Consider the following 13,676-nt stretch of genomic DNA (forward strand, 5'->3'; position numbering starts at 1 on the left):
TTCCCTTTAATTTTAGGCCGAAGAGGGAAAATAGGCAAGTAGACAGTTAAATATAATTTTCACAGACAGCAGAAAGTGCAGAAAGGAAATAAAGATGCTGTCACCAGAGAGGACCTGCTTGAACAGGGCAATATGGGAAGGCTTCTAGTTGGAGAGGATGTTTAAGGTGAACCTGGAAGGATGATACGGTCTGAGGGGGTGAAGAGTCATGGAAGAGCACTCTGGGGCAGGGAAGCCAGCACAAAGGCTCTGGGGTGGGAAGGCTCTTGATGTCTTTTAGGAGCTGCCCATGAGGAGACAATCATCTGAGAACAGGTTGGAACGACCAAAGGGGGGTCTGCAGGACAGATGCTAAACTAAATAAATAAACTCAAGTAGTAGAAAATGAGGAGTTAGATTTGATATGATGCCCTTGACTCTGACACTTCTTTTGTGACTTTGAGAAAATCAATTAGCGTCTGTGTGCACTAGTTCTCTTGTCTGTAAAATAACATTAGCAACACCTGGTAAACTGAGGCACAGGTATGCTTTGCAAAGTCTAAGCACTGTACAGATATTTGTGAAGCTTCTCTGTGTGCCAGCACTGCGCAGGGTGCTGAGGTGAAGGAACCTCACTTTCTCAGACTAGCTCTGTCTGTCATGCCAGGGAGAAGAGGAGGTACAGAACGTCCCCAGCTGATAAAAACAGAAACAAAAACAAAAACATGAGAGTTCTTTTCGTGCCTTTCATCAGTTGAGAAAAGTAGCAAACATTTAGTTTTCAAAAATGTTTGGCTGGAATATTCAGCCTTCGTATATGAATAATTGTGAGAAATGTAAAATGGCATCACCATCAAACTCAACTTTATGAGAATTCTGAAAGTAGGAAGGGCCTGGGGTAAACTATGCACAAGAGTACCTGTTCCAAGCTGCCACCTCAGGATCCATGGCCTCTTCCTCTGCTTATCTTCACTTTTAAACTGAAACCAGGAAGCACCCAGAAACATTAAGAAATATCAACTTATATTTTAAAATGTGGCATCCAAACATTAAATTTGTTGAAAGACTGAAAGAATAAGAAGGATGATGAGCTAACCAGTCCTAAGTTACTCCCTCTCTCACTCATCAAATCAGAAAGTATTAACTGGGCATCATCAGTATGTGCGGGTCTCTTCCTCATGCTATGGGGAAAATCAGGAAATACAATGTCTACTTACAACCCTCTAGGAGTCTTTGGTTGGGGTGTACATAAAGAAAAAAGATTGCAAAAATATTTACTGGTGAGAAATCTTCACATGCCAAACACAGTTTGACTGACACCTCAGATCACACCGCACATGTAGCTCTGTATTCTGCTCTTGTCACTTATTTTGTAATCATTGTTCATATCCTGCTAAATTCTCCATCAGAATCATTTTCAGTGACAAGGATCTAGCCTCATGGTTGGCCCTGTACCTTCTCACAAAGGGTCCTTGTGTAGAGAATCTTGCATTTGTGCCAATATGTGGAGTAGATCATCTGCCATGTGTTTGTGCTACATGGAAACACTGAATGAACATGGTGGACAAGAAATACTCCCTGCAATGTTGGGGCATGCCCTAGAACTGTCCCTCCAGCTAATTATTAAATTCACTTTAAGGGTCAACAGCAATGTCTTTGGGTCTCAATGGCCTGGGATAGAATCCTGGCTGTGCTTTGGACCAGCTGGTTGAACCTGGGCAAGAAGCTAAGCCCTTTCTTCCTTAGGTTTCCCATCTGTACTATGAGATGTTTTGTTTTTAAAAACTGTTTTTAGGCTTGTTGGGAAAGAAAGCAGGTAAAGATTTGATCATTACCCTGAACACCAAGTGCTCACTACTCTAAGACCTAAGAATGGAAAGGAATGAGGGAAATGAGGAAAAAGTTGAGAGAAATGTGGTGTGAATAGTTACATGCTCCTCTGCCCTTGGGTGCTGAGAGGACACAGGATCAGAGGACAAAGGGAAGAACTCTGCCTCTTCTTGATTAATGAATCACCCATCATGATGTCAGGCAATGAAGGAGGTGGTGGAAAAAAACATGTGGATGAGTGAAGGGGTCAGGCCAGAAGGAACCTTGCAGCTGCTGGGAGAGCCAGCTTCCCCTGGATTCTTCCTGAAGTATCTTGTGCTTTACTCTCTGAATCCTGCATGTTTGGTTTGATCTTGGAGAATTATGAGAAGTGAGAGTAAGGGTCTTCAAGATGTGAACCTTCCCTAATTCCCCATGGTGTGTTGGAGACTGATCTTCCAGAGGCCACCCACCCTCAGGTGGTCTCCTATTCCTTCCCCGACACCCTGTTCTTCTTAGTGTTTTCCTCACCTGGTGGACATTTCATTGCTCCACTATAGCTTTATCCCATTTTCCTATACTGATGTCATTTTCTTCATTTACTCACAAGACAGCGAGGCTGAGAAATTTTCTTGAAATTGTTGAAAGACTGAAAGAATGAGTTGCACTCAAGTGTAATTGGGAAAAAGGATTAATAGCCTTCTTACAAGGAAGACACTGAACTCAGAGAGGATAAGTTGCCAGGCCTCAGTCTCCGGAGTCCCACTGCAGTGCTCCACTCAGAGCGTGGTCACTCTCTATACGGTGGATAAGGAGAGACTCGGGGAATATTTCTGAAGCAGCTGGGACTCACACACTGGAGTTGAACAGTTGGGCTCAGATTTGGTTGCCAATAAGAAAGGATTCTAATCCCACCACCCACTTTCTTTGATCATTTTCCTCTGAACACCTCATGTTACGTCTTTGGAATAATAATTTTTTCATCAAACTGAATGTTTGATGGATTAGGCTAGGAATTTCTTCAAGTGTGAGTTATTGTGTCTTCTTTACATAGCTTGACCCACTAACTACTTCCTAGCCCATAGTTGGTACTCAAAACATATTTGTGTGCAATAAGGAGTAGGGAAAGTGAGTCTGTGCATGGCCTTTGCCTCTATCAACTGATAAGACTTTGACCTCACTGTTTCCCAAGGTGGATCTTTCAGGTTAATCAATTCTAGAGTCAGGTCAATTTCTGTCTCACCCTGCTCCCTCCCACGTGTGGGTAGAGCAATCATCCCAGACTTAGGCAGGGCTGGTCAGGGTATCTTAGTGACTGTGAGGGACAGTGAGTGATATAGAAGCTTCTGCACCATGAGTGTGTTAGCACTGAACCCCATCATTTGTTTTGAAGGCTCTTTTCCTCTGAGCATTCAAAGCAGGTGATGGGGGTCAGTGCTAAGCCTTCCATTTACCTCTCTGTAATAATAAACTTTTCATTATTAAATAATGGCAACAGCACAACACAGCCACACCTACTAAATGTTAGATTAGTTACCTCTGAAATTCTCAAAGTCTGGGTTCAGGTCTGTTCTTTAAGCAGCTCTGGAATGCAACTAGCATGCAGCCTAGCACATAGTTGGTGCCCAACAAGAATATGTCATCAGTATGGAGAAGGGGAAATTGGTGTGTGCATGGCTATTGCCTCTGTCCACTGATAAGGTTTTGACCTCACTGTTTCCCAAGGTGAAACTTTCAGGTTAATCAATTCTGTACACTGAGACCAAGCCCTGCCCGCACAGTTCACTCTACCACAAGTGGGTGGGACGTTCCTTCCAGACTTAATCAGTGACAAAGGGACAGTGAGTAATACAGAAGCTTCTGCACCATGAGCATGTCTTCACTGAGCCTCACCAGATTCCCGGGCAGCATCTCTGGGCTCCTCCAAGTGGCCTCGCTGCTCAGCTTGCTTCTGCTGCTGTTCAAGGCAGCCCAGTTCCTCCTGCGCAGGCAATGGCTGCTCAAAGCCCTTCAGCAGTTTCCATCTCCACCATCCCACTGGTTCTTTGGCCACAAGGTAGGAAGAAATGGGAGGGGAGTAGGAGGGAAGGGAGACTGCAGCCCAAAGACTGGCCAGGAAGTGCACAGGACAAAGCCAGTTGCAGGCAGGACAAAGCCTGTTGCATGCTCTAGGCATCTGAGGAACACCCAGATTAACTCTCAGGCTTGGCCCCTTCCAGCACCAGGAGCTCACTCCTTTAAAAGAAGCCTGTCTTGCTGTTACTCACCTCTGTCACTCACTCTATCACATGCAGATCTGATATCTGTCCTTGCAGCCTGCCACCTTAGAGGACTGTTGTTTGTTCTTCCTGAGTCTTTTCTTCTCAAGGCAAAGCACACCTAGACTCCTCAAAGATCCTCCATCTCAGAACCAGCCTTCTACAATCTTTCCTGCCCCACTCACAGACTAGGATACTCTTTGTCTGGTCCTGTGTTTGCTCTGAAACACAGATATCAGTGTGATGGAGTCACTATCCTGAGGAGATCATTCTGGGATAACAAAGGGCAAGAATATCAGGATGTGTCAGGACACAGGGAATCAGCTACCTCTGCTCAGGTGGAGGGACCAAATGGATATGTTTGCCCCCAACTGAGGATGTTTCTAGAATGTGTGTTTTGAGGGGCAAATATATGTCATGGGTATAGGAGACCCTCCCCTCCCATCTTCTCTCTCTACTCCATCTACTGTAATTCATTTCTCTCTCTTGTTTTTTCCCTTTCCCCTCACATCCTCTTATATGTAATTTTGTATAACAATGAGGGTCTCCTTCCATTTCCATGCAATTCCCCTTCTCTTTCCCTTTCCCAACCACCTTCATCCCTTTTTAAAGGTAATCTTCTTCTCATGCTCTTCCTCCCTGTTCTGTTTTGAGTTGCCCTCCTTATATCAAAGAAGACATTTGGCATTTGTTTTTTAGGGATTGGCTAGCTTCACTTAGCATAATCTGCTCTAGTGCCATCCATTTCCCTGCAAATGCCATGATTTTGCTATTTTTAAATGCTGAGTAATATTCCATTGTGTATAAATGCCACATTTTTTTAATCCATTCATCTATTGAAGGGCATCTAGGTTGGTTCCACAGTCTAGCTATTGTGAATTGTGCTGCTATGAACATTGATGTAGCTGTATCCCTATAGTACGCTCTTTTTAGGTCTTTGGGGAATAGTCCGAGAAGGGGAATAGCAGGGTCGAATGGTGGTTCCATTCCCAGCTTTCCAAGGAATCTCCATACTGCTTTTCACATTGGCTGCACCAATTTGCAGTCCCACCAGCAATGTATGAGTGTACCCTTTTCCCCACATCCTCGCCAGCACTTGTTGTTGTTTGACTTCATAATGGCTGCCATTCTTACTGGAGTGAGATGGTATCTTAGCATGGTTTTAATTTGCATTTCTCTGATTTCAGCAACTTTTCTTGAAGGATAATGAAAAGAATTATTTTCAATATGTGGCTCGTGAGTCCCAGAGGTTCAATTTGCTTAACATTATCTTGTCCTCATATTTGGTATTCTGTTAGTTTTTAAGTTTAGGTCATGAATTTGAAACCTAAAGAGTGTCTCAGGGGCTTTCATCAATCGAATGGTCAGAAGTGATTGCCTAAAATTCTAAATTTAATAATCTATTATGTAAATGTTTGTTTCATTTTGTAATACAAATTTCTGAGAAAGAGGCAGCAGAATACAAATATTTGCTTGAACTCTTCATTTGCGAAAATTCATGTGACCCTAAGATTCAGGAAAGAATACTTGGAGATGCAGGGAAAGAGAGTAACCTAGTTAGCACAGGCCTTCTGAGGAACTGAATAGGGTAATGACCTTCTTCCTCCCCAGGACAAATGGGAGCAGCTTATTGGACAGGACTCCCTAGAGATTTTTCAGCATGTCTCCCTGATGACCCTGGACACCATCATGAAGTGTGCCTTCAGCCATCAGGGCAGTATCCAGCTGGAGAGGTCAGTGCCAAACTGACCTCTTGTTCTAACTAACTGGTATAAATTTACCCCAGAGTCAGTGATGCCTCTTGAATGCTCATAAATAAAATGGGAGATTCTTATCCTGCTCCTAGGCCAAGCCCTGATCCCTGACCAGACCCAAACACGCCCCAGCCATAGGTCCTTGGTTCCTGCATGGGGTAGAAGTCTGGTTATCATGCCATCTTCTAAAGTCCCAAAGCTCATAAGAGATGTAACACAGATACAAGGTGTACCTCAGTGTTGTCTGTCCACAGCATTAAAGGAATCTCCCAATAGAACCCACACTGCTTCCAGTCACGTGGCTCCACAATCCAATCTGTTCTGCAATCTCTCCATCAGGAATTCCAAGTCCTACATTCAGGCTGTTGGGGATCTGAACTACCTGTTTTTTTCTCGTATGAGGAATGTCTTTCACCAGAACGACACCATCTACAGACTGACCTCTGATGGCCGCTTGTTCCACCATGCCTGCCAGCTTGCCCATGAGCACACAGGTTCTGTCTCTAATCCTGTCTACTTTCCTTTACCAGGTTCAGTCTAAGAGGTAGGGCCATGGCACCTGAGACAGAGGCAGTGCACCTGCTAACAATGGAAAGAAACTAGGACACCCTTATGTTGGCACTATCCTACTGCAAGTGTTAGGAGCTGAGATGTTAGTGTGTCAGGTACAGCACAATGCCAGTATCATCACTTAAGCAGTGTTGAATGAGACCTATCCCACCAGCATTCAACAGGGACTCCCATGGAAGGTCGGCCTGCATCAGATGGTGCTAGACTCCCACACACCCACTCACCTGTGCATCCTGAGCTCCACAGGACACCCAGATTGTCATAGGGGTAAAATGGCTTATTAGGGGTTGTTGTAACTGTGTATTTGCCTGGTAACTCCTATCCTGGGACAGATCAAGTGATCGGGCAAAGGAAGGCTCAGCTGCAGAATGAGGGAGAGCTGGAGAAGATCAGGCAGAAGAGGCACTTGGATTTCTTGGACATCCTTCTGTGTGCCAAAGTGAGTATGTGGTGGGTGGAAAAACCAGAGGCTTTGCCTAGGAGAGGGAGGGACAAACCCTGCTCTCTCATCCATGGCCTCCCCAGATGGAGAATTGGAGCAGCCTGTCTGATGAGGACCTGCGTGCCGAGGTGGACACCTTCATGTTTGAGGGCCATGACACCACAGCCAGTGGTATCTCCTGGATCTTCTATGCTCTGGCTGCACACCCTGAGCATCAGAAGAAGTGCAGGGAGGAGGTCCAGAGCCTCCTGGGGGATGGAGCCTCCATCACCTGGTGAGTGAGAGCTCAAGAGGTGGGAGAGCCCTGCCTCTGGTAGGGACAAGGTGCTGGTCTTCCTGGGCCCTGCCTGCCCCTCAGGATGGCCTTCACCTCAGGGACCACATGGACCAGATGCCCTACACCACCATGTGCATCAAGGAGGCCCTGAGGCTCTATCCACCAGTACCAAGTGTGAGCAGAGATCTCAGTAAACCTATCACTTTCCCTGATGGACGCTCCCTACCCAAAGGTATGACCTTTCTATACTTACCTATTCACTCTCTAAGGAAACAATGGATGAGAGATCCACCTGATTTTTAGTTTTTATTAACTTTTCTCAGTCTGCCTTTCCTCCTCTATAGAAAGCATAGTTACTCTGAAATTTTGATGAGTCTTATGAAATGCGGGATTTGGAGCTTGAAATCAGAAAAAAATTCTATAAAAAAATGTCAACCTCTAGATTAATATCAGCCTCCAGATATTATCCTTGTGATTATCAGTACTTGAGAAGAGCAGGGTAGAGAAAGAATCATACAGAGTTGAGAAGATATATATATATATATATATATTAATGCCCCAAGGCAAATGAAAGAGATCATGAAAGCCCATGTTACAAGTCAATGTGGTCCTTGGAATGTAAGGATTGGTCAGGATCATAGAAGGGAGAAGCTGATATTCCTGCCCGGTTAGGAAGCCACCCATTGGCTCACCCACCATTGTGTCTGACCATTGCTCTGGCACATGCCAGCTATGTGAATATGAGAAAGATAACCTCACTGAGACTCCAGTATCTCATATGAAAATGGGTGTAGACCAGTGTATTCTGAAGGGCACTCATGAGGGTTGGTTGAGAGCATGTCTACTCTCCACAGTTTCATGGAAGGTATTGGATGGCTGTGTGTTGTCACTTCATTTGGTGTAAGCAGTGAGTCTCCAATATTTTCTTGTTCTTATTCCTAGGCTCACAGTTTTCTTTCCTTACTGTCACTCAGATGCTTTGTAAAATCATTCTACTCAAAGTGACGATTTCGGGACCCATGCAACTTATGTGTGCATGTTTTCTGCTGTTTGAGAGACCAGACCTATAGCCCAGTAGGGTAATTAGTCATCTGTCTCCTAACTGTCCCACAGGTTTCATGGTCACACTCTCCATTTATGGCCTTCATCACAATCCGAAGGTGTGGCCAAACCCAGAGGTAGGAGGCCTTGTGGGGAGGGAAGGGGATGATTTGTCATGACCAAACCCTCTTCTTGCTCCCACATCTGTGGATCATGTCCCACCATGATTGGAAAGCAGGGACTTGATCCCAACTTGTCCTGGCCCTGCTGCTCTCTCTGCAGGTGTTTGATCCTTCTCGATTTGCACCTGGATCTTCTCGACACAGCCACTCCTTCCTGCCCTTCTCAGGAGGATCAAGGTGAGATGTCCCCTGAGTGCCAGTGGGGTGGGGAGAACGGAGAGTCTCTGTTCAAGACCCAATATATTGATTCCCTAGTGTTTTTTAGGCTTCTTCACGTAGGCCCTTGTTTGTTGGCTTTTGTGGGTATAAGTTGTTGTGTGTTTGTGCCTGTGCCCCAAAGACAGGACACACTGTGGAGAGTTTGACCCACTGCCCTACCCAAAGGCCAACCATCTGGTGAGTTAAACACCAAAATAATAGAAGTTTGGACCACAAGTTTCATTGTGTCTTGGTGTTTTATTCGTTTGGATTATGAATTTTCAGAATTAGATTTGCATATACAATTTACATTTCAGGTGCTTGTTTTCCTCAATTCTCAAGTATCTTAAGAGGTAGATTTCTCTTTCTTCCACATTTTCTATGAACTCATCCCTTTTCTGCTTAATTCCTCAGTGGGCACTTGATGAATCATTGAAATATTCCCATATATTTAGAATTACACCTTGTTGTTCTTACTGTAAAGCTGTCCGTATAGAGTTTGCAGTCTGTTGTACAGGGGTGGACACCAATGAGTGTGATTTCAAGAAGTTTTGGCTTCTGCCCTCCAATTTTTGGTCTCATATTAATATTCACAATGGGTGTTCATGTTCCCAGTCAGCAAAATTCTACATTTGGAGAGGGATCTCTACACAAAATCCATGGTATAGGATGAGGAAGCTAAACGCCTCAGAGAAAACTCACTATTCAGGCAACACAGAGCACATACTGTCGTACACTCAAAAACACACCTGAAGTTGCAGTTGAGCTGGACAGGCCATGCCAAAGGGGCTGTTATGAAAGCCCGGCAAGGCTACAGGAATCAGCCTGTGAAATACACATTACCATAAACCTACTAAATTGATTAGTAGGATGATGTTTCTGAGTCAAATATCTGTGAATTTTACAATGCTGAATCAAATTTCATAGAACAGGCATAAAATAAAGTTGTCCATGGAGAAATCATATATCTTAGATAAAATTTATTCTGGAATTGATAACTTCCTATTAGATACTGGCTACAAATTATGGCACTTACATTGGAGGACAGGAGACTATAAGGTAGCTCAGTTACTAGGTAGGAATTCTCTGTGTGTCCAAATGCATTTCATTTTTACAGTTCAATTAATCTAAGTTATATGAAAGTATTAAAAAATTGTGTGTCTCTGTGCCAAGTCCTGTGCTCTGAGGCAAGTGTCTGCTCTCTGTTCAGTGAGAACAGAAAGGTGTTGTTCAGAATCAGACAACTGCAATTGAGACAAATATCACTCTTTCCATAATTTTTTCACTTTCTCATCACTCATTGAACATGATGCAAGTTTCTTTGTCCCTGGCACTGTTGGAGGCCATTGGTTGTGGTGATTACTTGAATAAAACACTGATGGTAGCTTGGGAGAGAGAGGGACAGCCAGCAGAGGGTTAAGGGTCATCTGGCCATTGTCCTGAGCCTTGAGGATGTTCAGGCAGAGTAGAAGGAGGACATCCTCAGCAACCTCAAGAATATGAGCGGAAGCAGGAAGTGGGGCTGGACAGGTGAGAGGTGGGTGAGGCAGTAGCCCACAGAGGGTGTACAGGGAGGTGAGGCCTTGGATACTGCCCTTACTGGTGGAGGGCATGGGAGTAAGGAGGGAGGGGAATCAGGGAGATCAGTGAAGCCAGGAAGAAGAGACTGAAGATGGCAAGAGGGATATTTCTGGAGTACAAGTCTAGAGATGCTGGTGGATGCAGGCTGGAGCCTGACCACTGGGTGGGAGGCAGATGGAATCAGAGCAAACAGATCCCCAGCACAATGTCCTAATAAGATGATTCTGACATCTGATTCTGCCATCAGAATCCTTTGACGCCAGAGATATGATCCCGGGGAGTGTGGTCCACACATTCCCATGCAGTCCAGACCAGTGATAACCACACTGATGAATCCGAAACCATCAGTAGAGAGACTCAACTAGCCAATGACTTATTCTTAAAATGGAAAGTGTTATTAGACTTGATTGTTCAGTGTGCTAGCCTTACCTTACCTTAGCAGAGATTTCATGTCTATGAATGTAGAAGTGGGATCAGAGCTTTCCATAGATGAGTAGGGCCTTGTCAAAGGGCAGGAGAGTGTGAATCCAGGCTAGAAGCAGAGGTGTTTGCCACCTCTAATTAAAGGAGGTTTCTGAATCTTTGCTCTTATCAGGAGCACAGGGTTCAAGGCCTCCCTAGCTCAGAGTGGGGCCTGAGACCACTTTCTTTGTCTCTGCCTGGTTCAGGAACTGCATTGGGAAACAATTTGCCATGAATGAGCTGAAAGTGGCCGTGGCCCTTACTCTACTTCGTTTTGAGCTACTACCAGATCCCACCAGGGTCCCTGTACCCATGTTACTCCCTGTGATGAAGTCCAAGAATGGAATCCACCTGCATCTCAGGAAGCTCCAATAATTCTGGTGGAAGAGAGGACATGTCTGCAGGCCAGCTGCTTGACATTTTGTGTTTCTGTCACCTGTTCTTGTACACCTTCCATTGCCCCCAAACTGCTTTCAATCTTTTAATCTGCCCTTCTCCCACATGCCCGCTCTCCTGCCTCCTGTCCTATCTGTTGGCCCTCTGTCTCTCACCTAACCCCAGGCTCCCTACCTGCTTCTTTTTCTATCTGTCTCTCACCTGCCTGTATCTCTATCCCCTGGTCACCTGCCTGCCCACCACCCTGTCTGTCCTTTACCAATCATTTTCCCTTGTGCTGCTTGTCTGTCCATCTGAGTTTACTACTGTTCTATAAAAAATGACAACAACCTCAGTTGGCTTTGTATGACAGAAATGTAGTTCCTTTTGGTTCTGAAGATCAGAGTTCTAACATGGATCCATTGTGGTGTACCCAAGGTCATTGGAGTACCACAGCACATCCAGGGCCATTGGTGTGCCTCTTCCTTTTGTCATTTCCATTACTTGGAGCTGCATTGCTGGGCTTCAGGACCCATGGTCAATATTCAAATCCTGCAACACCTTTAAATCTCTCTACTTCTGTCTTCACATCAAATCTTTATCATAAGGACCTTTTTGATAACAATGTGCCCACTGTGTTATTAAGACATGATCATAGTTCTCCCAGGGAGTTGAGGATGTGTACATAAATGAACCATTATTCATCCTAGCACACTTCCTTCCTGATTCTCACCCAGTCTGTCCATGTATATCTCTCCTGAAAATCTATTATATAAACCTTTTCTTCTCTCCCTCCTGCAATAAAGTTCACAAAATTTTATGAAGTGTCTTCCTTCCCTTGAAAGGAAATGGAGAGAAAAGAGATGGATGAATGGGAAAAAAGAAGAATCAGGTACCTTCTGATGAAGTGGCACCCCCTTTCTCCACAGAAAAGCCCTCTTCACCATGGCTGATATTAGGAGTGTCAGCAAACAAATCTCTGCAAAAGAGTCCAATGTAGATAAACTTCCTATTTTCGTGTCGCCCTGTTTTACTTGGCCTCTGGCTGGGAAGATACCAGCACTCCAGGTGCTGGACACCCCCTTAGTAGTTTTTCACAAACAAATCCAGTATAGTACTTTGTAGAACTGTGCAAACAAGACCTCTGGCCTTGATCTGGGCTTCACAAAGATGTCTATATTTTTAAGAGAAGTTACCAATTGGGCTCCATGGTAACAGCTGGAAGGGGGAGGAAAGAAAGGGGAGAAGCTCTCCCCTTCTCAGGTGTTGAAGGGTTAACTTGCCCAGAACAGTGAAAGAAAAAGCTGCTTTTATGTGAACTTCTGCAGACTGTGAACTTCTGAGCCCCTCCCCTTACATGCTGGGTATAAAACTCTGAAACTCCCTGAACTCGGGGTTCAGGGGATTGATTGATTACAGCAAAAGCTGTGCTCTCTGAAACCTGGCTGCAGACAAATAAAACTGTTTCCTGTTATCTTTGGTGCCCTGCCTCATTTGTCCCTACAACACTGAGGAAGGAGAAGATGACATCTGCCTGGCCAGATGCATGCCCATGTACTCCAGGTGGCCTTGTTCCTGGGACCCCCTGATGTCCCTTAACTGCCCATGGGTTCTGTGCATCTGATCTTAGAACTCCCTTGTAGTATACAGAAGCTCACATCTGTTGGGGTAAGAAAACAGGCCTACATTTTATCCAAGTGTTACTACTCCTCAGGTCTTCTAAATATCACCAAGATAGACCCTGAACTGAGCAGCAATGCCACATGGTGATGCCCTGCACCCTGAATGGCCATCCCCAAACCAATCCTAGCCTATAGACTGGAAACCATAGACTGAGGTCTGTTTGTAGTGTGACACCACCTTCTGTTCTCTAAATAGGCTTCTCCCCGGGTGGGGTGGGGTGTCCAGCAGCCAGGGTCCTCCTCTCAGGTTCTTGGTTGCCCTGGACAAATTCAGCCCTGCACTAAGAGGAACCAGAGAAGGCAGGCTGGACATGAAATGCCTGCTCCAAGGATGAAGGAAGGAGAGAGATGGGAGTGTCCTGAACAGGCTGAATGGCAGTCTTCTGGCATCAGGTGGGACAGGAGGGCTCATGCTGGCCATGCTCAAGTACAGATTTGATCATTACCCTAAACACAGAGTGCTCCCTACTCTAAAGAAGACAGAAGAATGGAAAGGAATGAGGAAAAAGTTGAGAGAAATGTGGTGTAAATAGTTACATGCTCCTCTGCCCTTGGGTGCTGAGAGGACACAGGATCAGAGGACAAAGAGAAGAACTCTGCCCCTTCTTGATTAATGAATCACCCGTCATGACGTCAGGCAATGAAGGAGGTGGTGGAAAAAAAACATGTGGATGAGTGAAGGGGTCAGGCCAGAAGGAACCTTGCAGCTGCTGGGAGAGCCAGCTTCCCCTGGATTCTTCCTGAAGTGTCTTGTGCTTTACTCTCTGAATCCTGCATGTTTGGTTTGATCTTGGAGAATTATGAGAAGTGAGAGTAAGGGTCTTCAAGATGTGAACCTTCCCTAATTCCCCATGGTGTGTTGGAGACTGATCTTCCAGAGGCCACCCACCCTCAGGTGTTCTCCTATTCCTTCCTTCTCACCTGGTGGACATTATAGCTTTATCCCATTTTCCTATACTGATGTCATTTTCTTCATTTACTCACAAGACAGTGAGGCTGAGAAATTTTCTTGAAATTGTTGAAAGACTGAAAGAATGAGCTGCACTCAAGAGTAATTGGGAAAAAG

The 13,676-nt window shown here is 45.0% G+C and overlaps 1 protein-coding gene across 3 annotated transcripts; it reads left to right on the forward strand.

Moving 5' to 3' along the window:
• The first annotated feature begins 5,488 nt into the window (after window positions 1-5,488).
• On the forward strand, window positions 5,489-11,748 carry LOC107141467 (cytochrome P450 4A5-like). Of its 3 annotated transcripts, none has more exons than XM_048815439.1 (9): window positions 5,489-5,779; window positions 6,140-6,294; window positions 6,703-6,809; window positions 6,896-7,086; window positions 7,188-7,321; window positions 8,203-8,267; window positions 8,413-8,489; window positions 8,653-8,708; window positions 10,760-11,748. In XM_048815439.1, exons 1-8 carry the CDS (start codon window positions 5,718-5,720, stop codon window positions 8,675-8,677), a joined length of 816 nt encoding a protein of 271 aa, XP_048671396.1. In that variant the 5' UTR covers window positions 5,489-5,717; the 3' UTR covers window positions 8,678-8,708; window positions 10,760-11,748. The 3 variants fall into 3 exon arrangements, with proteins under 3 accessions (XP_048671396.1, XP_048671397.1, XP_015340195.2); XM_048815440.1 differs by lacking the exon at window positions 10,760-11,748 and adding an exon at window positions 8,828-8,956; XM_015484709.2 differs by lacking the exon at window positions 8,653-8,708 and having other exon boundaries at window positions 5,512-5,779.
• The last annotated feature ends 1,928 nt before the right edge of the window (window positions 11,749-13,676 follow it).

Source organism: Marmota marmota, unplaced genomic scaffold (assembly GCF_001458135.2).
Source record: "Marmota marmota marmota unplaced genomic scaffold, marMar, whole genome shotgun sequence".
In the NCBI taxonomy this organism is placed as follows: domain Eukaryota; kingdom Metazoa; phylum Chordata; class Mammalia; order Rodentia; family Sciuridae; genus Marmota; species Marmota marmota.